Source organism: Nematolebias whitei, chromosome 19 (genome assembly GCF_014905685.2).
Source record: "Nematolebias whitei isolate Nwh7 chromosome 19, NemWhi1, whole genome shotgun sequence".
In the NCBI taxonomy this organism is placed as follows: Eukaryota; Metazoa; Chordata; class Actinopteri; order Cyprinodontiformes; family Rivulidae; genus Nematolebias; species Nematolebias whitei.
The window spans coordinates 18669244-18697040 of NC_056516.1; the positions used below are offsets into that span (position 1 = coordinate 18669244).

General features: G+C 43.8%; 4 protein-coding genes across 4 annotated transcripts; all 4 read right to left on the minus strand.

Annotated features, from left to right (window-relative positions):
• Positions 1-235: 235 nt before the first annotated feature.
• On the minus strand, positions 236-1603 carry hoxa1a (homeobox A1a). Its single transcript, XM_037693334.1, has 2 exons — positions 1012-1603; positions 236-615 (listed from the first exon to the last, which is right to left on the minus strand). Exons 1-2 carry the CDS (start codon positions 1598-1600, stop codon positions 236-238), a joined length of 969 nt encoding a protein of 322 aa, XP_037549262.1. The 5' UTR covers positions 1601-1603.
• Positions 1604-5144: 3541 nt separating this feature from the next.
• hoxa2b (homeobox A2b) lies at positions 5145-7113 on the minus strand. Its single transcript, XM_037693139.1, has 2 exons — positions 6645-7113; positions 5145-6120 (listed from the first exon to the last, which is right to left on the minus strand). The coding sequence occupies exons 1-2, from the start codon at positions 7012-7014 to the stop codon at positions 5387-5389; spliced, it is 1104 nt and encodes a 367-aa protein (XP_037549067.1). The 5' UTR covers positions 7015-7113; the 3' UTR covers positions 5145-5386.
• A 2887-nt stretch (positions 7114-10000) lies between these two features.
• On the minus strand, positions 10001-27759 carry hoxa3a (homeobox A3a). Its single transcript, XM_037692939.1, has 4 exons — positions 27746-27759; positions 18651-18711; positions 14540-15107; positions 10001-11776 (listed from the first exon to the last, which is right to left on the minus strand). Exons 3-4 carry the CDS (start codon positions 14988-14990, stop codon positions 10992-10994), a joined length of 1236 nt encoding a protein of 411 aa, XP_037548867.1. The 5' UTR covers positions 14991-15107; positions 18651-18711; positions 27746-27759; the 3' UTR covers positions 10001-10991.
• On the minus strand, positions 24742-26579 carry hoxa4a (homeobox A4a). Its single transcript, XM_037692940.1, has 2 exons — positions 26073-26579; positions 24742-25572 (listed from the first exon to the last, which is right to left on the minus strand). Exons 1-2 carry the CDS (start codon positions 26491-26493, stop codon positions 25235-25237), a joined length of 759 nt encoding a protein of 252 aa, XP_037548868.1. The 5' UTR covers positions 26494-26579; the 3' UTR covers positions 24742-25234.
• Positions 27760-27797: the final 38 nt, after the last annotated feature.

The window sequence follows — 27797 nt, forward strand, 5'->3', positions numbered from 1 at the left end:
CAAATATCAGAAGCAAATGTACACACCGTGATTGCATAAACAGTTATGGGTCTTGCAGAGACGTTGCACAAATTAAAACTAATCTAAAGCCCAAGAGTGGTCCACGTTGTAGTCACGCGTTCCTAAATAAAGGAACTTTTATAAATGTTCACACAAATGTCATTCACGAACAAAGACTTTGGTTACTTGAACTTTGGCATATAGGTGCCCAGAGTGGCAAACAGAGAGCTGGTCCTCAGTTAGAGGTGTAATTATCAGTACCCGTGGAAGACACTGTGGAGGATGAAGGAGAAGGAGTGGATGGGGCTGAGATGGACCTCTCAGATGCTGCGTCGTCCATTTTCTCCTGAATGATCTCCTCCGGGTCAGAGGAGGAAACTTTAGCCGGTAGCATTCCCTCCTTTTCGCGCTTCTTCTGCTTCATCCTCCGGTTCTGGAACCAGATTTTCACCTGAGTTTCATTTAGCTGCAGCGCGGCAGCAATCTCCACGCGGCGCGCCCGTGTCAGGTACTTGTTGAAGTGAAATTCCTTCTCCAGCTCTGTCAGCTGCTTGGTGGTGAAGTTGGTCCGGACGGTGTTGGGCTGCCCAGCATAACCGTACTCACCAGAGCGCCCTGCAGACAGGGGAAACACGTGGCTTATCATCTTTACCACAAGCCTGTTCAACGTTTACGCATTTTGAGGGACTTTTACGCATTTGGAACAACTTTTACGCAAACAATTTATGCAGCTTTACTTACACACAATCTTAACGTTACATACACTAAATATTAATACACTTAAAAACACACTTATTTAATACAGACTTGGCATATAGTGAACATGGACTGTTTTAACGTTAAAAGTTTTGAAGTGGACACTGACGTTTACTGATTTTGCGCATCAAACTATAAAAAAGTGTAATGTTGCTGCAGCATTCTAGTTCAAACTACTTAAACTATTTAATCGAGGCATGTTTAGAAACTTTGTACTGATTCAAATCAGTTAATATATTCTCATATTGCGCCCACCTGTTTTCGGTGGATTCCTTTTCACCTTCATCCAGTCGAAAGTCTGAGCAGACGATGCGCTCTCAGACAGAGGTGAGCAGCAAGCCTCCATGTGAGCTGCATGCAGAGGTGACAGCGGGTGGGAACCCCCAGAATAAGAGGGTGCTTGGTCGTGCCCATCACCATAAGCAGCATGGGTATACTGCAGCTGGCCCAGTGGGGTGGCATTGTAACCATGGCGATGTTGAGACACCATAGAAGAAGACACATTTCCCGAAAACATCAGTGAACTGCACTGGGGGAACGCAACTGCAGAGTCTACTTCCTGGTTGAGGGTATAATGGTTATAGGTGGCGCAAAAACTTTGGGGCCCATAGTTAGAGCTGCAGGCCGGATGGGCTCCATATACTGCAGACTGATATGACCCCGGTTGGTGAGGGATGCTGTCAGGAGAAGTCCTGTTTGCCATAAAGTGCTCATCAGCCCCGCAGCTGTTGATGGCAGCCCCGCAGGACTGGAAAGCTGTAATCCCGTGGTCTGAGTGGAAAGCCCTGATTGAACGCGAGCCACCTTCTGCGCTCATCACCGAGTAGTCTAAGAAGCTGCTCATTGTAGCATCGTGGTCCTGGGACCCAAATCCCCGTCCTCTCGACAGACACCACTGTGTTCTCACTCTCACCCTGAGAGTGACCGTGCCAACCTTTACCTATGCTCTGTCCCATCAGTGGAGGAGAGGAGGAGGGGGGTATCAATGAACCGGTGTTGTCACGTGGGTACGGGTCAGCCACTGAGGCACTTGTCCTTATCCTCTCAGCCGGTGACAGATTGGTGTTTGAGGGGCTATTTAAATTCCAAGCGCTCGTCGATCAAGGTGACGCGCGTCTCCGTTAATGTATTGGCCGAGCAAACAATGAGCTGGGAGGCAGAAGGCGGTGGACAGCTCCGGGGTCGCATGAGAAGCGGGGGTAGCTACTGCAAACACGGTGACTGCGCGCTCTCACGCAGAGGAGAGAAGAACCTTCTGCTACCTCAACACAAGGGAAGATCCTGCACTCTGACCTCAGGTACCTTGTTTCAGGAATAGAAAGGTGTGTGTGTGTGTGTGTGTGTGTGCGTGCTTTGGTGTTTCCTCCGCGCGTAACAGCCGTGATGTCATTAGTATACCCATGTCGTTCGCTCCTAGATAGATGGATGGCTGAGTGTGTGCGCGCGCCACAGCCGCAGGCTATCAGAGAGCTATTAATGTCTCATTTCAATGCGAGATGTTTCACGCTTGAACATTAAGGGATTTTCTCGGCAAATATTGTCACAGTGTGACAGCGACAGAGACGCAAGACTTGTCCCCTGATTCACACCCAAAATACACTCATTCCATCAAACAGGGCGTTTTTTTTTTTTTTTCTTCTCAGAACTTTGTTCCCCCCTGAAGGTTGCAGGATGTATGCAAGCTTTGTGCAACCGGTGCGCCAAGTCATGCGGCGTGGCGTCACAACATATCTTCTGTGTGTGTGTGTGTCACTTCACGCCATGTGATGTGGAGAAATGTCACCCTAAACTAAACTTGAACTCCTAACCTAAACCAGATTATGTGACGTTGCAAAATAACGCGCAAAACAGGTGCGTAAAAACGCTCGCCTGAAGTGGCGCGTAGTTTTTTTTTTTTTTTCCATATTATCTTTGATTGTCACAAATGATAAAGAGACACTACATGTAACATCAGGCTGATGGCATATAATTCTCTCCCTCTCTCGCGCGCGCGGGTCATAGGGTCACAGTTTCACTCTCTCATGTATTCATTACGCAGTGATCAAATGATGTAATAATGCGAGGCTCGCTAATGCGCAGATGTAGCCCTAGGTGCGAGTGTGGGTTGATTATCGTGTTAAGTTCATCAAATAAAGCTGCTGGGGAAATTAATGGCTGTGCAAAGCAGGAGTAAGAAAGTGCCTGAGAGAGAGCGTGACTGTGTGGGGAGGGAGGGAGGGAGGGAGGGAGGGAGGGAGGCTAGTGTGCGTGGGCGACTTGCAGCAGCAGATGCCCAACCTCTAACCGAGGAAGGAAAAGAGAGGAGAAGGGGAGAAAAGGGAAGGGAGGGAGGGGAAATAAATGGGTTGTATAAGAACGAGCGCCCCCACAGGTCAAAGGAAGTCCAACATCCACACTTTTTTTTTCACAATAAGGATAAAACACATTGATAAGTGCTCCTGTTGATGTGGGGTTTAATTTAGCGCACTTGGAAACTTTGTTCAGCCTATTTCAATTTCCCGTACTTCTGTCACGACATGCCAGTGGGGATCATTTAGATTTACTGTAAATTAAACTAAATTTTTCTCCTTTTTACTTACTACTCCACTAATTTAGTTGCTTTAATGAGAATGTTGTTATTCTCGTGATGCCTGTAACGTGTTTAGGAGAGAAAAAGTTTCTATGTCTGCACTTTTCTACTTTCAACTTCCCAGTCCAAGTCTTTGATGGTGGGATTTAAGTGCTGAAGTTTGAAAACATTTGGTCCTTGTTGCACTGGAGAGAAGGGAAAAATGCAATACCCCTCACCCACATTCCCCCCACCACCACCACTCCGCCCCCTCTCTCTGTCTGTCTGTCTTTCCCAGCTGCCTCTGCAGTGAGTGGGCGCAGTGGATCCTGCGTGGCTCGCCTGAGCGTGGAAAGAAACTTCGGAGGTCTGATGGGCTCTTTGTGTGAGAAAAGGCGCGCTGTCCCGGAATGATTCGGTTAAAGCAGACCCAGTGCGCAGGAGCGCAAGATCTTCCCCCGCTTGTACCCCCACGTTCAGCACACACACACACACAAACGCACACAACTTTCCCACTCTCAGTCAATGACTTGCTTATGGCTTCCAGATTATTCGATAAAGGCTCGAGCTGAATTCCACGCTGTTTGAATCGATCCACGCCAGCTCGCATCGCAACTGGTGGTTGTTTCCAGTCAGTGGGCTTTTTCCCACTCAGACCTTATTAGTTTGGACTATCGAGTTCTAATAACTGATTCCCAAAAGTCTAATCAAGAGCAATACAATAAAGCTAAACCCTTCATAATCCCCTGTATTGAATTAGAGGCTTTAAACCTCGTTCTTCAATAAAATTGCAAATATTCTCATTATAAACTCATTCTCTCTTTTAAAGCAAACCCAAGAGATAATATCCTAGGGAGTTAATATTTTTATTTTATTTTATTTTATTTTTAGATGAAAAGTGATAAATCTTGACTACTCCACGAGCCGTGCGCTCTGGGTTTGGAGTGTGTGCAGGCTCTTAACCTGAGCTGCTGCTGTTATCGCCGAGTCATAGCCGTGTGTTAAACAAGCTATAAAAATGAATTATTACCAAACGCACGCAGAGACACCCCCCTCCCTTTTTTTTTAAAGCTTAAGAGTCAGGGAGTCCCGTATGAAAACGTAACTGGAGTTTTCCCCCTCTTTTCTTATTTATGCACATTACACCACAATTGGTCTCTTTAATGTCCGTCTCATTCATGCCACGGAGTGATTTATGAGCTCCTGAAGGCAAACATGGCTCGGGTGTTTGCCTGCAACTTGCACACAATGTTAAGAGTCCCTGACATGCTCAGATCCGGTTTAGCTTATTTTCGTTTTAAATGTACTCATTTCATAAGATGAATTAAAAAAATATATAACTCTGTGCGCAAAAAGCCCTGCTCTTGTCGGCACATTTAAAAACCCTCCCAGGGAAGCAAATGATCCTATTTTGCACAATTAGCTTGTTGCTTATGTATTTATATTTTAAAGTCTTTCAAAACATTTACCTAAAATAAAAATTTTGCGTTTTATCATTTAAAAAAATAAAAATTATGAATGCAAAAAAAAAACTTTACTAAATCATCCAAATGATGTTGACTTGGACTATTTTATTAATGTGCCCTCAATAACTCAATGCAAACTAGATAATTTATATTCATAACCAACCTGTTGTTAATTTGCATAACCTCTTTATCCCCGCTCCTGTTTTTTTAATTAAGTTTCCAATAATAATAATTAAAAAAATGAGGCGATATACCAAATTTAAATGTAAAATAAGGGACTCAAACAACAGTAAAAAGATTGTAGCAAGTTATTTGTATTCTAACAAAAATATCCGAGAAACTATACAAAAATAAAAAAAGATTGACCTGCTTTAGGGCTAATACTGCTGGGTTGTTCTCACACTCATGGTGTCCAATCCATCAAGTTATGGTGATTATTATGGGCTGCTTTAGCTGTGTCAGTGATTTAATTTCAGCCTTACCTTCTTTATAATCGTCAAGTCAAAAATCAACAGAACAATGTGCCGAATTTTACAAACAGCAGAGCTAATATCAGTGTAGCCTGATTCACACAAAGGAAAGAGAAGGGGAGGAAATATATGGCGAGTGATTTGCGTTAATAGTTCAGATGCTGCAGGTCGATCGTGGTTAGAGACTCCGAGAAAAAGTAGAAAGTGTCCGCAGAAATGTCCACGGGACTGTCCAGAGACTCGGACAAGCTCGGCGAGGCTGTGTCTGAGAGCTGCAGGCAGGAATCCGAGGAGAATGGCTGAAAGTCGTGTAAAGAAACATCCAGAGCTGACGGACTGTCCCCATTGTCCGGCCCAGATGCCGAGCCCGGGCCCATTGTTGACATGCAGCCCGGAACAGTGGGTGACGGGTTGGGGAAATGTTTCAGATTTTTGTCATTGCTGCTGAGAGGCGCGGCGGCACCAAAGCTCGCCGCCTCATTGTGGATCTGCTGCGTGTTCTGAAAGGAGCAGGTATCCCTCTCCAGCAGGGGCCCGCTCTGCTCGTACAGCAGGGGCCCCTCGTCCTCCTCCTCCTCCTCGCTGTGGATGCCCTCCTCTGCGCCGGGGCCCTTCCCGTCCCCGTTGTGGTTCTCCTTGCTCTGGGTCTGCCGCTTGTGCTTCATGCGCCGGTTCTGGAACCACACTTTGACCTGGCGCTCGGTCAGGTCCAGCAGGGCCGCGATCTCCACCCGCCTGGGCCGGCACAGATACTTGTTGAAGTGGAACTCCTTCTCCAGCTCCAGGAGCTGCGTGTTGGTGTACGCGGTTCTCAGCCGGCGGGAGCCCCCTCCTCCTCCTCCTCCGCCACCGCCGCTGCTCTCCACGATCTCAGGCGAGCCTGGAGAATAAACAGCACGGTGGGATTAAAACACGCAGGACACAACAGTTACATAACCCCACTGCCCACAAATAAAGGCTTGCTCACTCCACAAGGAAGCTGGCTGCAACAAAATGGCCGCTTGCGCCACTTTTAGCCCAAAACAGGCAGGAATTACGCAGATTTTCACTATTTTGTTCACCAAATAATAATAAAAGCAATGAGCCGACATGTGCTGTGCTCTAACAGTGAGGTCCATGCTGGCGTGGGATTCTAATGAATGCTCCAGCTGCCCTCCTCGGCAAAGGCACTCCATCACTCTTCATTACTGTCACACATCAAAACTGCCTCTGCGATGGGAATAAATCATCTTCCATCACCTAAAAACTTTAGCCAAACTTTTTACGCACGAACAGCAATATCATAAACACAAACCCAGGAGAATAAAAGCCCATTTGTTGTTTTTTTGTTTGTTTGTTTGTTTTTTAGTAGCTTACAGCAACAGATAGCGGTAGCCATAGTTGCCTGTTTTTATTCTCACCCACCTTTTGGAGAGAAGCACACAGCTCCGTTTGAGATGGCGGTGGTAGCGGTGGATGTCGGCAGGTGGTTCCTCTTGGAGGCTTTCTTCTCGCGCATCCACGGGTACTCCGGGGGCAGGGAGGCGGTGGGCAGCGGGCTGCACCCCGCATCCTGGCTGTGTCTGGGCCGGCCGTGGCGCGGATGGCTGCCCGGGTTCAGGCTGGGGATGGTCTGCTCGAAGGGAGGAGGAATCAGTGTCGGGCGTGAAAGCGTCGAGCTCTTGATTGATGAACTTTGAAATGAATCAGCGACAGGGGGGAAAGATGTCAGGCACTCAGCAAGCGACGGCTGACTATTGATAAAACCGCTCTCTCGCTCGAATTCGTAATTCATCTCCGCTCCCTGCGAGCCGAGGAAAGTTTGCGCGCGTATTTTTACAAATGTCGCGGCTCAGTGAGAACGAGAAAGAAGAAAAAAAAAACATTAAAAAAAAGAATCTTGTTGTCTTTTTCTATGCCACTGATTACGGCCGTATGGGGACCGAGCTACCATTAAACTATTGAATTCATGGAGACAAGGTTGAAATTGGACCGAACTGCCTGTCACATGATTACCTCTGCCCAATGACAATTTAGGGTTTAATCAAAAGGAGCCACTGTCTGCCTGATTGATCCAAAAACTCTGCTGCAGATCGCCTCGCCTCAGCTGGGACACGACTGTTTTTATTTACATCTTTGTCCGCTCAGTTTATCCTCCGCTGGCTCCTCCAGTCCGCGCCACTAAGCCACTAAATGTGCGTGTTTTTTTAAAAGAATGGCTGACTCTCCGCTACAAGGAGCCCAGCTTCAGGGTGCGCGGATTCGTGCACTCCTCTTTTCTCGTATTGTTTGAGGATGTCAGTCGAGAACGCCCCCCACCACACAAACACACACACAGAAACACACACAAACCCACACATTTCAGAAGCTCTTCATATTTTCGGCAGACTTTTGGAGGTGAAAAGGCAAACCTCAAGTGGGGAAGCCCAACCAACCCTCACTGAATGCGCACATACATGCGAGCCTTAAATTATATGTGACTTATGAGGTGCATCTACTGCAAAAAAAGCCCCATAATTCACTAAATACTGACAGTTATGAAAAATTTGGATCAAAAGCAGTTTAACTTGAGCAACGGGAAAGCTTGGATACAGACAGTCACGTGCAAGTTTAACTATTAAGGCACTTTTTTTTGTTGTTTAATACACTAAATAAAGTCGATTGCAAATCAAATCAGCAGGAGCTCTTACTCTTGTGATCCTATAGGATAAAAAAATATATGTCGATGATAAAATAAGGCATTATTTTGCGCAAATGCGTTAAAAAAATCTGATTTTCTCGTGAAGCCACAATCACATTAAGGACAATATGGGAGAAAACTCCACTTTCTTTTATCACCTGGATTTGCAGTGAACATCAACACAGTTACAGTCGACCATTTGTAACATCTGTAGCCTTGTTGTACAGTTCAGGGTGAGTTGCGCCTCCAGATTAATCTGTGAAAGCCACAGTCAGGATTTTGTTTTTCCTAAAGAGACAGCACATTTCATTCCCAGAGAGAGAGGAAAAATATATATGTGGTTTATTGAGTAACAGAAGGAAGAAGAAGAAGAAGTGGAAGGCCTCTTTCAGTTTTCTTGCTTATATACCAAACAAAGAGTCCTGGAAGCCTGCGCGCGATCAATCTTACTCGCCAAAAGGTCTGACAGCTCGGTGCCCTCACAACACATTTAAGGCTTCTAACTCTCCCCCAGATCAAATGCAGCCAGGAAGCGCCGAGAAACACTGGCCACTCAGATTAGAACCAGTTTCTGCTCGCACTTCTGGTCGGGTTTGTCGCTTGAGGGATGTTTTAGAGGAAAGAAAGAAAAAAAAAAGAATCCAGCCACACAAGATGCGACCATTTCCTTTCTGAGAACAGTGAGTATGGGGGGGCGGGGGGAGGCTGGCTTCCACACCTGGCTTTCTATTCTTTGGGTTGTTAATACCAAAAGGAAATTTCGATTTTTTTATTATTATTATTATTATTATTAATTGTATGTTGTTTTCGATTTTAGCAGAGGATTTGTGAGTTGAGCAGAGGTGACGAGTTGCTAAGGGAAGAGACGGATGGCTATTTTGGAATTACGCGCAGGCTTTGTGTGCAAGAAGAGGAGTGGGTGGCGGCATTTAGAGGACCTCAGCATGTCCTACACACTTATCTTTATACTAGAACTGATTTACGACCGATTCTCTCACGGATTAAAAAAAAAAAAAAAAAAAAGGAAAGAAAAAAGAAAATAATATTTTTTCCTTTTCCAAAAAGAGCTGTTTTCGTAAAAAAAAACAAAAAAAAAACAATCTATGTGCTATCTGTGCATGCGTGTGCATGTGACTGTGTGTCAGTGTTGGATGCAGAAATACTAAATTCATCAGTTTTTGTTCTTCTGTGACACCATGCTCCAATTGTTCTAGGTTCTCCTGCTAACCATATGTCAGGGCCAGCAATGTTCGTGCCCGTGGATATCAATCAGTTTGGGCTGATGAGTCGAGTACAAAGGGGGAAAAAATAAAGCAAGACAGGAAGAAGAAAAAAAATTGAAAATAAATTTCGAAAATCAGAATGAACAAAAACTGCTACAAAAAAAATGCAACAAAAGTAGAAACATGTGGTTTTAGATTGTGCGTAATTTGTCAGAATGATGCTGATCCATGTGGGCCCTGAACAATTCTGTTGAGATAAACTGCAAATTATGAACAAAATGAAATATAGCATTGTGCGCAATAGTTTTGAATTTAGTTACAAAGAAATGTAGATGTGATGTTTTTTAGCTTTTTAACGACTTTCCCCGTTTGTCCATCAAACTCGCAGATCTTGCGCAGAATAATCAAACATTAGGAGTTTGTCCTCTCTGAGCGCATTTGACTGACTGAACCGTAGCAGTGAATTATTTTTTAAACGATTTCTCATTTAGCTTGTTGTCTCTTTGCAGGACCTCCAAGAGCCCGGCTGACATTTTTATTATTATGGATGTACCCAGACGACAGAAGAAGGGCCACCCTTGACTGCATTTTTTTTTTCTTCACATTGAATCAAGGGGAGGAGGATAAAAAACAAATAATTATTATTTAATGTTTGATAGCTTTTTGTTTTAATAATAACTGATGTTATTAAATGTTATTCCATCTGGAGGGAAATTAAAAACATGGTTTCACAAAAACAAATAAAACAAAAGCTTCTTAAATATTATCTTAAGCGTTTTTATTTTATTTTATGGGGTTTATGTCATTAAAATAAAGAGTAACTTATTTTAACAATAGCAAAGTTAGAATTATATTTATGTGTATTTTTTGAGGCGTTGATTTGTGTGAAATGCTGCAGCCAAGTCTAAATTAAAACTGAAAGATGTGCGTTCATTTCAATTCTTTTATTTATGTCTTGGAACCGGAGCAGCGTGGAATGTTTGACATGGAGAAGGGGAAAAATGGATGTTTGTCTTTTATTCAATAAAGAAAACTGCAAACGTGTGTCCTTCTTATTGCATGACTGATTGATTTTTTTTTTTAACAATCGCTGAGAAAATAAAACACCTCCACGAAGAAGAAGAGAAAAAAAAAGAAAAGAAAATAGGGACATGTTTTTTTTTTGCTGCTGCTCCCCAGAGCGCACATATATGAGCTGAAAATGGCCGATACGCTAATTTTCCACCAACCTTCTCCCCCCTAACACACACGCGCGCGCGCACACAAAGATGGAGGGGTGTCAAATAATACTATACGAGTCCTTTTTTGCCTTTTACAGCGAACAAAATAAATAACATGGAGTCCAAACGGAACAAAACACAAAATCAAGGGAAGTGGCGTAAAAGCTCAGGACCCTTGTTTTCTTCTTTCTTTTGAGAATAAAAATCTCTCCCTTCACGATCTCGTGGCTCTTGAGGTCTTTTACACAAGTGCAACAAAATGCAAAAAAAAAAAAAAAAAATTCTTCAACTGCGGATAAATAAAGGACGGACAAATTCACATTAAAGAGTAATAACACGTGTTCATAATACCCTGTTTGAGCTTAAAACAAGAGTTTTAAAAGGAAAGATTAAATATTCGTACTAAGCTGTGCACCCCTCCCTCTCGCTATCTCTAGATTAAGGTCCTTGTTAGACAATGACATCAAGCAAATGGAAGAAAAAATTCAATAAAGTCGTGATTATTTAACCTACTGCTACTTCACACATCAAACTATAGAGGGAACGTAAAGGAGCGCAGAGGAGAAGGTGGGAGCCGTGAGGAGGCGCAGAAACAAAGCAGGAAGTATGTCTGGAGGTGGATGAGACAATGGGGCGGAGTGATCCACTGCTACAGATGCGTCAGTTTGGGGGCTTCCTGGATTCTTCCCTGAGAGTAGTGCGGCGTTAGGTCTGTGTACGTCGGAGTGGGGTCACACACTCCGTGCTGGCTGTTGCCCATTGTGATTGCTCCGTTGTACTCCATGTTCGCGGACGGCGGGTGCGGGAGGTGGGTCAGTCCGAACACGGACGCGCCAGAGCTGGAGTCCATGTAGCCTCCGCCGACATAGACGGGGCTGCCTTGCATGTGCGTCCCATAGTTGCCATTGCCGTGGAGAGGGTGCGCGTCATACTCGGGCGTGGCCGAGTCTGTTCCGGGGTACCTCTTCTGGGATGGCGGGCAGTTGTTCAGTGAGTTGTTCAAAGGAGGGGGGTATGACGTAGCCATACCGTATGCGTTTTGATGAGGTTTATTATAAGAGGTCGGCGACTGGGATTCGTATGGTACGCTGTTAACCAAAGAATGCATAGAACTGAGGTATCCGACTCCCCCACTGCCGCCACCAGAGGCAGGGCCCACGGGGCTCCGCGGGGACTGTCCACCAGGAGAAGGCATCATCCCGACGCCCTTCTGGTCCTTTTTGTACTTCATCCTGCGGTTCTGGAACCAGATCTTGATCTGTCTCTCTGTGAGGTTGAGCAGGTTGGCCATCTCCACCCTCCTGGGCCTGCAGAGGTACCGGTTGAAGTGGAACTCCTTCTCCAGCTCCACAAGCTGCGCGCTGGTGTAAGCTGTCCGGGCTCTCTTTGATGCTGCCGACCCCGGGGGGCTCTTGTCTCCGGGGCAACTCTCCACTGTCGGGGAGAAGGAGAAGGAGGATGTCAGTCAGTAATCCATTAAAGACTCGCACACAGAGGTTTACAGGACAGCGGAGTGAGAGTGAAGCAGAATCCTGTGACAACACATCCTCAGAGAAGGGGGGGGGGGGGGGGGGGGGGGGGGACTGTATAACAAATAAATCTGGCCATTAAAGCAATGCTTTCAAAATAATCAACCCCCCCCCCCCCCTCTTCTTCTTATTCCTTTAACATACAAACATCTCCACATTCTGATGAATCTACTCCTCACACAGGGGTTATCATCAAGGGAGCACGAGACAATTAACAATCAATGCACTAGCAGCAAAACATAAAATGCCACTGAAATATACTGGGTCAGTATCTGATGTGGAACCGAGTGACCTCAGGTTTCCTACTAAAGCATTTTGACCCCTTTCCTGCCCCTGCAGTCACGCCGGTAGCATAATGCAAGCACAAGCATTATAGATTTCTCAGGGTGTGTGAAACTGCTCGTCCTGCCCTCACTGATAAGCTTAAAAGAACTGGGTCTGGGCTGCAGAGTAAGGTTGGTCTACTTACCGCTGTGGCAAGCAGCCAACACTTCATACATGGCACTACCTGTCTCCCAAAAAGTGTTGCAAAAGGAATGCAACATGACACAACCTGACCCTTAATGATATTGCACAAATGGAACAGAGGTTATCACGTGGATTTTTGAAGAAGTCTGTTAGGGAATTGTGAATGTTGTAGATTATTATTTATAAATTCATCCTAAAGCTATTAAACGTGCGCCCTGCGTGCACCAAGTGTGGCGTGCGTACAAAGTGCACAACGTAAGTAATTTGAAGACAATTGTGTGACGCAGCCAAAATGTGACACATCTATTGATGTATACATAAAAATAATTGCAAGCTCATTTTACAACTCGTATTATCTTTAACATGAAGGCGTTTAAAGATCCAGTTGTCTTGAAAACCACTGACCTAGATCTGTCTGTGCTCTAAAATGTGTAAAATGTGGGTAAAAGGTTTCTCCAAAGATCTTAGTGCACTATTGATTTTTATCCAAATGTCATACCAAAATGCTATCTTGATTTGTGTTGTTTTATTAAAAGGATGAATATGTGAGCATTCATACTTAATTTACATTTTTTCCTTTAATTTCTAGTTTTTTTTTTAATATATTTTTAATCTGAATACACACGAGAACAGTCTGAAGTGAGCATTGCATTTCATAGATCAATATATTTACTGTTGAAAGGCTAATAAAACGTCCTTGTTGCGTTCAGTTGAATTGAACTGATGTGAGTTTAGAGCAGGGGTCTGTAATATGAGGCTCTGGAGCCACATGCGGCTCTTTAGTCTCTCATCTGTGGCCCTTTGAAACTTTGACCAAAACTAATGTGATATTTAATTTGATTTATTTTTATACCCACAACCAAATAGGCTCGTTTTGAAAATTCAGTTTTCTGTCAAGTTCCTGTGAATTTGTGAAGGATATACTAATACAAGGAAACACTGAGTACATTTAGCTACTTCATTTGTCCAACCTACAGGCTTACTGTCGGCTCTTTCTCTAAAAAAAAAAAAATAATAAATAAATAAATAACTTGTCCAGCAAAATACCCTTTTTTTTCTGTACACTTTAAATTTATGTTTATTTACTTCAAAGCGTATACATAATTTTAAATCGGATAAGAAGACTTATAAGCCTGCATGTAGAGACTCGTATAAACACTTTTCCCCTACTTTTAATGATTACTACTTTTAATGATTACTACTTTTATTCAGGTCTCTCTTGTAAATGAGTCCCCGAGGCTCAATGAGATTAATCTGTATAAATAAAGGTTGAATGAATGAAAAACTTTTAGTCTTTCCTTTTGCTCTAAAAAGTGAAAGTATCAATAAATGTAAAAATGCATGATATATTTTTAGTTTTATAATGTCACCCCAACTGGACAGAAAAGCCCTCCTCTAACGACCTCCAAGTGGCCCATGGGCCACCAGTTGATAAGCAGGTTTTGCAGCTCACATTGTATTCAGTGAGCGAAGTAGCAGAAATGTCTCTTTCGGTCAAAAAAAGGAGATTTGTTAAACGTCGTGCAAATATAATCTACATTTTTTTGTGCCAGTGTAGGAAAAACACACTCAAACCTGCTTCACAACTTTACCTTTTCATTTCTCCCTCTCACCTTAATAACAGTCTATGATTTTTTTAGAGGGTCATGGGAAGATGAGGATTTTTAGAGTTTAGCTTGGCTCTAAGTAAATACCCCCTCCTCCTCCTCTAGCCTCCCTCCCACACTGACCCACTGAGTTTTCCTCTAATCAAAACAGCAGGACAAACTGAAACAACTGTTGTGTGTGTTTGTTTGCTGTCTCTCTGGGAACATTATGTGATCAGTGGCGATGTGTGTTTACAGTAGGGACAGGTCAGCTGGAGGGCATGGGGACAACGAATGGAAGGAGGTGCACCCAATAAGGCACAGACATGCTCCAGTCAGCTGCTCTAAATAGCATGTACGGCGCATGTTGTTGGAGTGTTCAAGGCATAAATATAACCTCTGTGGCTCTTTGTGCAGCCAGACCAAAAATGATGCAGAGAAACTAAACACCTTTCTGCCACAGCACTGGAAACCCATTATGACCTTCCAAATATTGTTCTGTTGTGGTTTACCCCCTACCTCCCAGCCCCTCACCTGCCCACATATTTGCACACCTCTGTGCATTATCCTCCCTCAGCTGAATGCAACTATCTGTGAATGTCAGCAGTGAGTACCTGAGCTGGAGCTACTGGTGGGTTTCTGCTTGGTGTTCTGACGGGACTCCTTCATCCAGGGGAAGATATGTTTGCTGCGACCTCCAGAGGTCGGGGAGCCGTTCTTGACGCCGGGCTGGTTGGACCCGTTGCCTGCATTTTGGCTGTTAGCACCGGGGGACTGTGAGGGAGGAGGTGGGCCCGATGGTTGATTGCTTTCCGGGAGGACCTTGGACTGCGCCGCCTGAATGGCCGTGGTCCTGTCGCAGCTCTCCGCCATCTCTCCCGGCTTCTGCAGAGCCACGGAGCCGCCAGGAGACTGCAGGGAGCAGGCAGGTCGATGGTACTCACTTTCCACATGAGAGACCCGGGGATATTGGACCTGATTGGCATCATAACTGAAGCCATTTGCGCTTTGATATGGGTAGCCACTGTAAATTGCGGAGCTGTCGTAGTAGGTTGCCTTTTGCATCTCGCCGTTTCCCAATATTTATTTCAGAAACTGACAGGGTCTTGACACCCTTGTAGAATAACATTGGCACCCCGTGGTCACGTGACGCCTCTCCTCCAATGGCCTCCTCGGGTGAACCTAGGGTTACAAGAAGCACTGTGAGGAGGAGAAATGGTGGCGATCCATCTTACTTTTCAATACAGACCTGACACTGGAGACTGTGGAGGCAAGATAGGGCCAACAATTCTGCAGACTATTACCGTTTACCTTATGGCTTACACGAGGCACAAAGGCACACACTAACCTTGTATTACCATCTGTGCCAAACAACATAAAACGTTTTCAAAAGCATTTAGGTAATTTTAAAACATAACAAGAAACAGAGTGACATTTTAAACCTCTGAGCTGGGGGAAGAAAGGAAAATATAGTCATAGTACTTTTATAAGGAGAATAAAAAAGCATGTTGTGGAAATGGCTTGTTAACGGGTTGCCACGCAGAGAAAAAAAAATGTTTCTGTTACAATATTATTCTACCAACAGGGCTGTCAACAGTAAATCTAATTTCCTGTGTAGCAGGTGAAAACATGGTGTGTGGCCCGCACTTTGGACCATTTTTAAAGTATTTCAAAAACAAAAATCCTCCTGCGTTGACAGGATAAACTGAGCTCCCCTTTCTACCTGGAGCGAAGCAGGAAAGAAAATGCAATTTTTCCTTCAACTTTTTTTTTTTTTTTCTGTGCATGTTGCAAGATAAATGAAAGGGCCGCGAGCTTCAAAAACCTGAAAAACCGGGCTGGTTTCTGTGCGTCCTTATGACCACGGTGTGAACTTTTCCTCGCAGGCTCATAATAATGGCTGCTGTCGGTGCTGCTGCAGGAACTCTGGTGAAATATGAGGGTCAGAGAGGAGGGACCGGCTGCTGGAAACAACGGCCTGGTGAGAAGCCAAGGCCGGGACTCGGGTGGACAGAAACCCGGGGAGGATGCAGCTAAGAACCCGCTGCTGCAGCTGCTGCACCACCGTAAATCAGACAGGTACCAGCGGGAACTATTTAGGAAACCATTAAGCACCAAGAGATAGATTTACAAGCCAAACAGAAATAATGTGTTAGTTTGGCAATAAAAATAATATTAATAATAATAATAATAATAATAGTAATAATAATAATAAAATTGAAATTTAAACTATTTTGTTTAGTGTGCGTTTTTCTCTGTTTCCCACATTTATCACAGCCGTCCACTTTAATAAAGATAGCACATCCTTTAAATAAATTAAAATAAAACTTAATTAGCACAATAAATCAAATACTGAATGCAATCCTATTTAACCTAGCTTAATCCAAAAATACCTAAATGTTTATAACTTTTCATCCCAATATTGTCATTATTATATTATATTAAATTGTCCAATATTATTTGGACTAAATTAAAGCAAACATAATCAGAACGCCTTTTTAAAACATAGACAAAACTAAAATTATGTCAAAAATGAAGCACGTGCAGCCGTGCAAACCAAACAGGCAAATCAGTGTAAAATGAGCCCTTAGCGCGCTCCTGACGCGCAGCCACGCTGCAGGCTGAAGGCAGGTCTCTTCCTTGAGTCTGCATGCGCTCATGGTGGCCGGCACGAGGTATCAGAAGGTTCTGTGGCTCGGTTCTCCACGACGAACCCGTGGCGACAGTCACAAATGAAAGAGCATCAAAAAAAAAAAAAAAAAAAGGGACAAAAGGCAATACTGGAGCTCGTTGCGCGCAGCCCTCGCAGAGAAAAATCGCTGTGTGTGTGAGTGCGTGTGAACTCTTCCTGAACCGAGATCTAAGTCATACGGTGATAAATCACCGCGCGACACACAAACTCCACCATTTACAACCAGGGAGCCTATTTCTGGCCCTGCTTACCTGATCCTCTCACGATGAATGCAGAGCACCGGGCGATATTTTCTCATTCAGCGACGAAATCGATCAAAGCTGTAATCCAGGGGAAAGTTTACAGGCAGGGCGGACTGCGTGAAGGAGCAGACTGCGCCCTGCCATGCAGCAAGCATTAGCAGGCACAAACCAAAAAAGAAGAGCCAAAGAGAATACCCCTTTTCCTGTTTCCCCCTCCTTCTCTCCCTTTTCCTTTTCTCCTTACTCGATGGGTAAACCGAGATTACAAAAGCAGGCACGAGCGCCCGGGTCACTAAGATAAGACTTATCTGGTCTCAGGACTGGATTTCTCCTCATGCTGCAACAGACAGGGGCTTCATAGCAATATTCACGTCAGCCAAGGCTTTGCTTCACTATGAGATCCTTCACCAGTACCATGCAGACACCAGTGAACTGCCCCGAACCAGAGCGTCACCATAGACAAGAAAAATTATGCAAATGAAGTAGCGCCTTGGAAAGGCAGTTCAAATCAAGTGGTTGCCTCTCCTCCTCCCCCAACCAAACTAGGCAGAGGTTCTATAGGAAAACAACAACAACGTTACATTTTTTACAAATATCTCAAAAGGTCATTTTCAAACAATTTATTGGAGACGTTTGGAAGATCCTGAAAAGAAAGGGTGACTACAAAGGAATAATCAGGGCCCTGAGCGTGCAGGATTTTTTGTTTCTTCTTAGAGCTTGTGTCCACAGCTTAATCAGTAACCTGGCTTTTTTTTTTTTTGCATATAATACATCGTTTTATCCCCCAACTTAAAAAAAAAAACCGCACACTTCTTTTTCGTCTTTATTTCTCTCCTTGCGCGGCTCTGAAGACAACAGTTCCATCTTGGATCAGAACTGCAGATCAAAGCTGAGCTGTCCGCGATATTAAAGGAAAACACCCCCAATAGGAGCAAGGGATGAAAAATGGCCAGAAGTTTCATCACGAAGGAAGGCAAAGCGGGAGGACGCGCAGCGTGGAACAGAGAGAGAGGGGGGAGAATGAGCCGGCAGCTTGAGGTGGACGGGGAGGGGGAATCCCTCTGTCCTTAGCAGGCAGAAAGAAAGAAAGACTGAGAATTAGATTTATGGTCCCCCCCTTCATCACAGCTGTAAACAGGAGTAAGAGCTTCTGCTCGTTTCACGATTCTAGGACCAAAAAATTCAGGAAAGGTACCGGCGTGGGAGGTGGAGTGGGAGAAAAATTCACACAGAAGGATTTTTTTTTTAGCTAACTTTGCCTTTTTCTTTCAAATCGCTTCCTCTTTGGATAATTATTTACTTCTTTGTTGCTAAAAACGCTGACTCGTCCTTCGCTTTAATTTGGCCCGGAGGAGAGAGGGCTGAAAGGCGCCGCTGCCGCGCGTAATAAGGCGGACACGGGGAGAAAGAAGCGACATGAGAGGAAACAAAACTAAAAATGTTGATAAAGAAAAAAAAAAAAAATATTTTCAAAGCTTCAGCGCAGCAGGCTGTAGCAGCTCCAAGCAGATGGCTTTCACAGAAAGTAGTTTTTGAAATGAGTAAAGGCACCGCTCCAAGAGCTGCGATTCCCCTCGTCACTTTTATGGTGACAAATTACACCACAAAGACAAGTGGAGGAGAAGGAATTATTGCTCTCGGGTTGGTCGTATTGCTGCTACACGGAAATGTTACAAGCCACGGGCTGCTTCTCAAGCCTTTGGAAGGCGTGTGTGGTACTTATTAGGAATTGAATAAGAATATCACCATCAAGCATTCATAACACAAATCAATAAAGATATATGGACTCACCAAAGGCAGCTCAGGGGGTTTCCGAGACCGGGGGGTGGCCTGAACTCATTGGGATGGGATTCTGCAAGGAGTAAAGGAAGAAATGCTTACTTTTATTGTTGATTATTTTTAAAATTACAAATAATTTTTTTCACGTGGAGCGTCAATTGTGTATATTTTAATACATGATTTATAAATATTCAAACTTCCTGAGCATTTATTAGTGAGGCTGAATAGGCCCTACCACATATATAAACTTTTATAAATAAGTTCCCTTAAATTGATCAGTTTGGTATTTTGAAAATACCATTTAAATAAATAAAAACCTCAGATAAAACCGAATGGCTTAAAGGCGCTTTCAATGCTTTAACAAATTAAACTATATATATAATTATTTTTATTATTTAGAAATTTGCACAAAAGGATGGGAGAATTAGTTGAATAAAATGCATAAATAAAAACACATATATGTTGGATTTAAAGCAACAATAAAAACATCAAAACAGATGACTATTACAGCTCAATTAACGTAAAAACACACTAATGAGGTAAAAATGAGTCCATATGCAAATAAAGTGTTTATTATTTTCCTGTAGCTTCTGAGCTTCTCCTCTCCATAGGAAAAAAAAAAAAAAAAAAAGAACGGATCGAACAGTCATTAGCTCGCGCTCACCATCTTCCCAAAGTCCCCGCGCCCATAAATCAAGCAGGAGCGCCGTGACCTCAGCCCGGTCCTGGATGGCACTCCGTCTTCCATTATATCCTCATTTCCCCCGGCGGAACCACACAACCCCAGCGCGCTCCCTAACTTTATTCTCCTTTTTTTTTTCTTCGTTTTATTTATGGAAATCGTCTTGATGTATCGTTTACGCACAGACATGCACATAAACCAGCGTAAAGACGCGGGGTGTTTGGTTTTATGGGACATGTTGAACCCTGAACCGCCGTGTACGCGCTCTGTTTGTTTGCTGGAAGTCCATAACCGGCTGCTTCATTCACATTTTGTCTCCAATTAGCTGCCTGAATTGTTTTATTTAACTATTTGTTTTATTGTGTTGCTCTGTTTTAAAAATGATCAGTGATGCGTTCATGGGACCATTGAGAATATAGGAAACGCCGAAGCCTTTACCCTCCTGATACACTTTAAGAGGTAACGCATGTGTTTAAAAATATACCAGCTCATATTCAGCGTGGTGGTACTTTTTATGATCAGATGTGCAGCATTCTTGATGGTTTCTCCTCCTATTTTTTTAAGATACCCCCCTCTTTTTTACTGACCTCTCGCGCGCGCGGCAATAACTCACGACAGTAATGAACAATCGGCGGAAATACCTCAAAATAAAATCCATCCTCTCAAAGCTCGGGCTCTGAGCATGTCCGCGTGGGAAAACATATCCGTCCGTGACAGCAGAGTACACATCCACAAGAAAAAAAATAATAAAAATACGAGGATCCTCTCCGCTCCAATCCACCCCACGCCTCTAGAGCGACTTTCTTTCTTTCTTTTTTTTTTTTTTTTTGCCCCCTCCTCTATCAAAAAACAAACAACAAAGCGAGGACTCCCCTCTCGGAACGCGGGGGTTAGCAGCATATAATCTGCATCATATGGCCACAGACCGGGGCTCCGGGTTTCTTCCCTGTGCCATAACACGGCGCAGTATTATGCGCCCTGCTCACGTGACGCAACGTCAACTTAAATCCCTTTTATTTGAGCCCGTGAATCATTAATGGAGGCAGTCATTGCCCCTTGAGGAGATCGGTTAGGAGGGGAGGGAAAAAAAAGGAGAAGAAGAAGAAGAGAGGTCTATGTGACACTGCAATGGATCTGGCAAAGAAGCGCAAAGCCTCTCAGTGAGAAGCAGCTTTTCCACGTGTCGCCCATTCAGAGCTAAAGGCTGCTCTGACAGTTTTAGAGTGCCATATATTCGGTGTCAGTTACAGCAGCTGAAAGAGCGACACCCGCTCCTCTCCGCACAGATTCAAGCGGAACACAAAAGATGACAAACTACAAGACAGATGACACACACACACACACACAAAAAAAAAGCACAATTTTAAGGAGCTATCAGTACTTTGGTGCGTCTTCTCCTTCTTTTTCTTTATGCTCTCGGGGTAAATTTCACAGCACTCTACTCAGTGTCGCCCCCCCTGTTCTGATGTTTGTGCATCACTTACTGCGAGGTAAATAAAAGCCCAACGTAAGACGTTCACCTGCCATGCGCACGGGAGGGGCTGCGCGTCCCGGTGGTCGTGGAGCCAAAGAGGAAGGAGGGAGGGCTGTCAGTCAGCAGTGGGCGGAAAGTGGAGGTGAGGGAACCAAAGAGAGGCTGCTCGACCCCGCTGATCAGTACATGGACCCCCATTAGACCAACATGTACTTACAGATTTCCTACATCTAGCTGAGTGATGGGGGGGTTGAAAGAATTCTGGTGCCGGCTTTAGTTCAGGGAGTCTCTTATAATTAAATGAATGAATGATTATCAAGACTGGCCACGTGCGCTGCTTGGATGATGTTTGGCTTCTGGCGCATGAATTTGCCAAAAAAAAAAAAAAAAAACAATCCAGAGGGGGTTCTCTCCTCCCCGCACCGTTTGGTGCTTGTTTTCCATCAACACCGAGCATCGGCGGACGTGGAAGAAAAAAATCACACCCCAACTATTAATCACTGCAGGGTGGACACAGACACAGAGCCCCACTCCCACATTTGAGCCTTTGTCCTCTGCAACCGAGACAAACTTTGAGTCGACAGCTCAGTGAGATCTTATTTATGCACTTAAAATACTACTAATAAAAGAAACTTGAGACGAGAAGAAGCAACAGGAAGTTGTTTAAGGGACCTCGGAGAAATTATGAACTTGTAAATAATGACATGTGAGTTGTGTGTCTTTGTTTGGCAGAGTGGCAGCACATGTCCGGGAACCTTTCGCCACCGCACCTGAACTTTCCTCTGACCCGGACAAAAACACGGAGGGCTGAGTGGGGGGTTATTTGTGCCCCCAAATGAGGAGAGGACAGAAATCCAAGACCCCACTGAGCTGTTACCTCATGTCTTTTGCGTTTATGGCAAAAACGATCATTTTCACAAAACACCTGATAAATTATGTTTATGAGTGTTCAGGTGTTTTTATACAAATTTAAACTTCTTATCGCTGTCAGCAAACAGAGGGGGGTGAGAGAAAGGGGGGGGGGGGGGGGGACCTCTGGATGTTGGCCAGACGAAGGTTCATATCTTCCCACAATGTTGACACTCGCAGCTCTTAACAGTCGGGTTTGGGTTACCGAACCTCTCAGCCGAAGATAACTGCCTTCAGCGAGCTTCTCCACCGGCCAACATCAAGACTAATGCGAAATTCAACGCCTGTAGCTGAGTGGAGCCATCTCTAATTAACACACACACACACACACACACACACATACACACACATACACACACACACTCCTGTGCAATACGGTGACAGACAAGGACAGAGGAAATGTTTGCTTCAAGGTGGTCGTAATAAAAACAAGTCTGAGTTTTTCTTGTTGGAATGGCTCTTTATTTTGTCTGAAAATACATCAGGCGACTCTTACGCACAAAATATAGAGCCAATTTTAATAATAATAATAATCTTTATTATTATTATTATTATGGGCATTTTTTTGGTATTTTTTTTATTAAACATAAGTCCCACACTGAGTATTTATATGCTCCAAGTTTAACTTTTTATCATAAATAATATATTATTTTCACTTGCAGTCTTCATATAAGTATAAAAAAAGGCTTTTTAAATTAAAAAAATATTATTTTTAGAGGCATGGTTGAAGATAATAACTGGGGAAAAAGTGGATTTCTACTTTATTGTTCTTTATGGTAGCTTGAAAAAATAATGGTAGAGTGTATTTATGGATTTATTTATTTATTTACTTTTTTTAATGGACCATGTGTAGTTTTTAGAGCAGTCAAATTAAATACTCTACTTTGGACTCTGGTCCAGCATCTAGTCAAAATGTAAGCAAACTACGTTTTAACACATGAGTAGCACAAATACAAAACCAATACGCAGATAACACACACTTTTATATATATATATATATATATATATATATATATATATATATATATATAATTTATCTTTTAAACTGTTTAAGACGATTTTGAATATAGTCATTTTGGGTTTTGTTTTTGATTTATACATACAATAATATCACACAAGGCTGCATTTTTGACAACAATAACTGCACATGAGCAACTATTTGACACTATCAGTATTACATTAATACACAATGTAAACGTTAAAGCGTAGGCTTTATTTGATGCTAAGTTTGTTTCCAGCCACACAACATGTAAAAGAATAGTCAAATTTACTCACAAGTCATGTCAGTGTGTCCAGAGCTGTGTCAGAGGAGAGGAGCTCTGCACCCTGCAGAGCATCACTTCAAATGAAAATCAGTCAGATTTTCACATCTATTTCTGAGCCCCCGGGACATTCATTATTTAGAGAGTCACGTGAAGGAGAAAATTAAAATTTCAGCACTCTGAAAGTGACCTCTATTTTCGAATCAAACGACATGAAATCTGTAATGCGTTGGACGTTTTGGCATCTGCGCAAAATTGGTGCCAATCTGCTCCTGAACCTTTTTACTTTATGTGTGTGTGTAGATGCATTTAATTTCATATATTTGCAAACCCCACACAAGCTGCCTCACATTGTTTACTTTGTGTTTTTATTTGTTTACTCATCAAATAAAGCTAATTTACGGCTGTGTGCATTGTGAGCCCATCAGTTACAAATGTGTTGACATAATCCTTGAGTTTAGATCAACAATGCCAACATGTGCCAAAAAATTACATCTACAACAGAACACGGAGCTCCCAGCATGTTCCTGCCCTCTTCTGGGCCTGCCAGCAGCGCCTCTGTGATAAGCTCACCGAATCATTTTGGGCTCAGTTTCACACTTAAACACAGTTATTGTTTCCACGCGGTTTCTGGGTAAACCTCAGACGAGATGAGAAAGGAGCTGACGGAGGTCTCAGAGCTGATGTATGGTCTGGACACTGTGTGTGTCGAAAGGTCAAGGGTCAGAAGAAGTTCTCCGAGGCCCTGATTGGCCAGAGCGGTCCGTGTCCCTTAGCTGAACTCTCTCATTGTTTGGATGGGGCAGGTAGTGACCAACATTCACACTCTGGTGATCCAAGGTTGGCAGAATTCTTCTCACAATGACTAAATAAAACAAAATGCGTCGGATAGATATAGCGTTTCTGATTCTGCGGTGAAATAACCTGACATGCTTCTCCATTTCATGTTAATTCAAGAAAATACGCATGATACCCATGCGAATCTGGAATCAGGATAAGTGAACGATGAAAACCCCAACAGGGTGAGACAAATGTGTGCGCTCTTATGACGTGCGTAAAAGATTAAGCTTGATTTTGAACAGATTTACGCATTTATAACACGATTTTTCCCGGTTAAGCTCTCCATTTTGCATTAAAACACGCAACATTCACCTGTTTAAAAATGTATGCAGACATTCTAAAACTTGAAGAAAACTAAATAAGCCACGTAAAAAAAAAAAATGCAACGACGCACGCAAGGATTTTGACCGTTTAATTTGGAAATTACGCACGGCAATTTAAAACACGCGTCTAAGATTTATCCATAAAGCGTAATAAAAATGCTATATGCCCATCATGGTGTTATGTTAAAATGTATAATATTTCAAATTAACTTTTAAATGAGGCACAAAGAGCCGCGGAGAGAGCGTGTAAACAGTAGGCTGTTGCGTTCAAGTGAAATCAATCCTGGCTATGACAAAAACATCCAAAACCATGTCAGCCTCGTGAGTGAAGCACATTTTTTATTTCACAAGGACAGATTGAGCCTATAGCCTGCATTACAACGGTCATTACTGAGACAATACATACAAATATTCACAGTTTAGAACAGCACAACATAGGACGCACTATAGAGCACAAAATGAAACTACAACAGCGACAAGGTGGACGAAAACGCTTTTCCTCATTGTGCCTTCATTAGATTTGTCTATATACATAAGATGTAGAAGTCACCTGGACTACATTCAACAGTAAACCACTCAAACACACGAACTAGAACACAGCTCCTCTGACTAACGCCAAAAAAAAAAAAGAGCCCGAGCGGTTTTCTAACACTGAGCTTCGCTAAATAACTTTCAAGTATCGCAATTTCCATAAGCAATAAACAATAAAACAATATTCTAAATAGAAAAAAAACGAGTTCAAAATGACCTTCACCTCACTTGTTTTTTGTTTTTTTTAACTGTAGTGAATACACTTTGCTCCAAGTCCTATGAATGTGCGCAGGATTTTTTTTTTTTATTATTATTATTTTTTCCATAATAAACAAATATATAAACACTTCAGTTGCCATCATGGCAATTAAACGTGAATTTCAAGCTTATATGAAGAGGACGACCGCGGAGGGAAGAGGGTACAAAGGACAAGGCAGAGGCCCAAATGTGCAACAAAGATAACACCATGTGTGTGTAAAATACTGAAACTCGGTCCTTCAAATTCCACTTGTGTTGTTTTCCATCTCAGTCTGGATTTTCAGAGGGGGAGGAAGGGATTTGGGTTCATCTGTGCACTATAGACCTGCAGTGCACGGCGTGGGGACGAGCTGCTGGCCTGTTTTGATCTGCTGCTGCTGCTGTTGCTGCTGCTGGGCCCCGGAGGCTGAGGCCGAGCTGGACGAGCGGATCTTAGTGTTGGGAAGCTTGTGCTCCTTTTTCCACTTCATCCTCCGGTTCTGGAACCAGATCTTGACCTGGCGCTCGGATAGGCACATGGTGTGCGCGATCTCCACGCGCCTGCGCCGGGTCAGGTAGCGGTTGAAGTGGAACTCCTTCTCCAGCTCCAGAGCCTGCTGGCGGGTGTAGGCAGTACGGGACCTCTTAGGCACTCCTCCAGTGTAATTGGCATTGACTGGGAGGGAAAAGATAGAAGCCACACACACACACACACACACACACATACGCACGCACACACGCACAGGCAGGTGTTACAGGAAGGCTGCTTTATTCCAAACTCTGGGATATTAAAGCCACTGGACACGTGAGCGCAAAAATGACAGCACTTCTCTGGTTTAATGCAGCCGTTTTGTTTGCTTCACCCTAATGTGGAGATGCACGCGCGCTCTCATCCGGGGACGGATCAAGCTTTTGAAATGATTAACAAAACAGCGGGGCGGAATATAACAGTTTGGCTTGACTCCAGTGCTTGGAGGTAGTTTGGGTTAAAAAGCAACAAAGGCGCATGGCCCCGACAGACGAACACAGGCAATAAAATTTACGAGGGTCCTTAATTACCGACCCTGCTGCTCGATAGTCGTAAATTGCTGCTGTAAGGGCTGCTACTAGTGCTGCCTGAATTGGCTCGCGTGCGTTCCAGCATTGCTTCTCAGTGGTGTTTGGACGGCGACTCACCGCTGTTAACGTGCACCTTCTTCATCCACGGATAGACCACCGGCTCTTTGCCCTTCGCCACGCCGGGATACACCTCACCGGCGAGGCTGCAGTCCTTGCTGCCATTGGCCCCTGCGCCACCGTCTGGCGCGGCGGAGAGGCGAGGACCGTGGCTCTGTGGAACCGGCTGCGGCTGTGCGTGGTGCCCGTCGCCGAAGTCGTCGAGTCCGGCGGCGGCGGGAACGTTGCCGTAATCGTAGCCCGTTTCCGTGTAGTTTGACCTCGGATAGGTTGCCTCGTCGTGATGGGAGAAGCCCGTATCTTTTGGCCGCTCGTAGTAATCACCATGGCTGGGGATGTATCCGCTCTGCTGGTACTCGTCGCACGGTGGGAAGGAAGGCTCGATGTAGTTGGAGTTTATCAAGTAGGAACTCATGGTCATTAATTTGTGAAGTGCAACAATACTAATTTTTATCGCGCTGTCGTTTTTCTGATCTCCACAAAACCCTCCTACTCCCCTGTCAAATGTACAAAGTTGCCTGGTCACGTGCGCGGACCCACCAATCACCGCCTGTCCTGTGGGCATCTTGTAAACAGGAACCAATGGAAAGCATGGCACTGGTACCAGCAGCGCGGCGCGGACTGGCTTACGTTGGCGTTTCCCTTATTAAATTAGAGTGTTACAAAAAAAAAAAACGGGAAAAATTTGATCAACTAAGTTGTTTACTGCGTGGAGAAAAACTTGTGTGGGTGAGGCTCTGCTGCTCATATGAAACACAGAGTGCATGTTCTGATGGGAGGGAGGGGGGAGAGGGAGGGGTGCTCACAAACCAAACACCTCCTTCAACAAACATAAATCCAGGCTATTGGAAATCTGTTGCATCCTTTTAAAAAAAAATCCAGATACTGAAACAATAAATATCAACATGTATTGCTTTGATCAAACTATTTCAAGCAAAAAAATGTGCTCGTCCTGCCTGCAAGCATCACGCACAGACGCGTCGCTTCTCTGCGGACATGCAAACGTTCACAAAGCTTGCGCATCTTTCAAATCCTGAATGATGTTGCTTCATAAACATCAGGAAAAGTCTCACTTCACGAGCCGCATATTGCTCATTGTGTTGCTTTGAATGTGGCACTTTGGACGTTTTTTTTCCCCCAGAACAAAACAGCAACCTGCAATCACTCAAACAAATTATTTGTCCTGCAATGCAACAATTATAAAACCCATGGTGCTGAAAGTCATGCTCTGCATGCACCACTGCGTGCTGTCTGTTACTGAGAAGCACATCCGTCGGACAAACACTCGAGGACACCTTCTTTGCATTTCAGCCGGATGCCAAAACAAATATTTAAATCTAGCACACATCAGTGACAGTGAAGGTCCAGCTTGAACAAATCTGTGCAACAAGCTCAAATGTGGCACGCAAATCTATTTTTTTTTTTGTTTGTTTACCTCTTAAATTAACGTGAAACTTCATTTGGAAGAGATGCAAATACAAGAAAACTAATAAAATACTGTGTTGTCATGTAACAAAATGCTGGCAATAACAGCAATAATAACAATAATAATATCATTTTGTTGTAAATTGATGAAAAGCATCACCATATTTCCCTTTTTTTTTCTCCTCTTTCTCAGTGAAACTTCAACAAAGTGTCATCATGTTGTGTGACTACATCTAAAAGTCTCTGACCGTGCTCTTTAGTCATCACGTCCATTTTCCTCTCCACGCCCGACGTGGCACG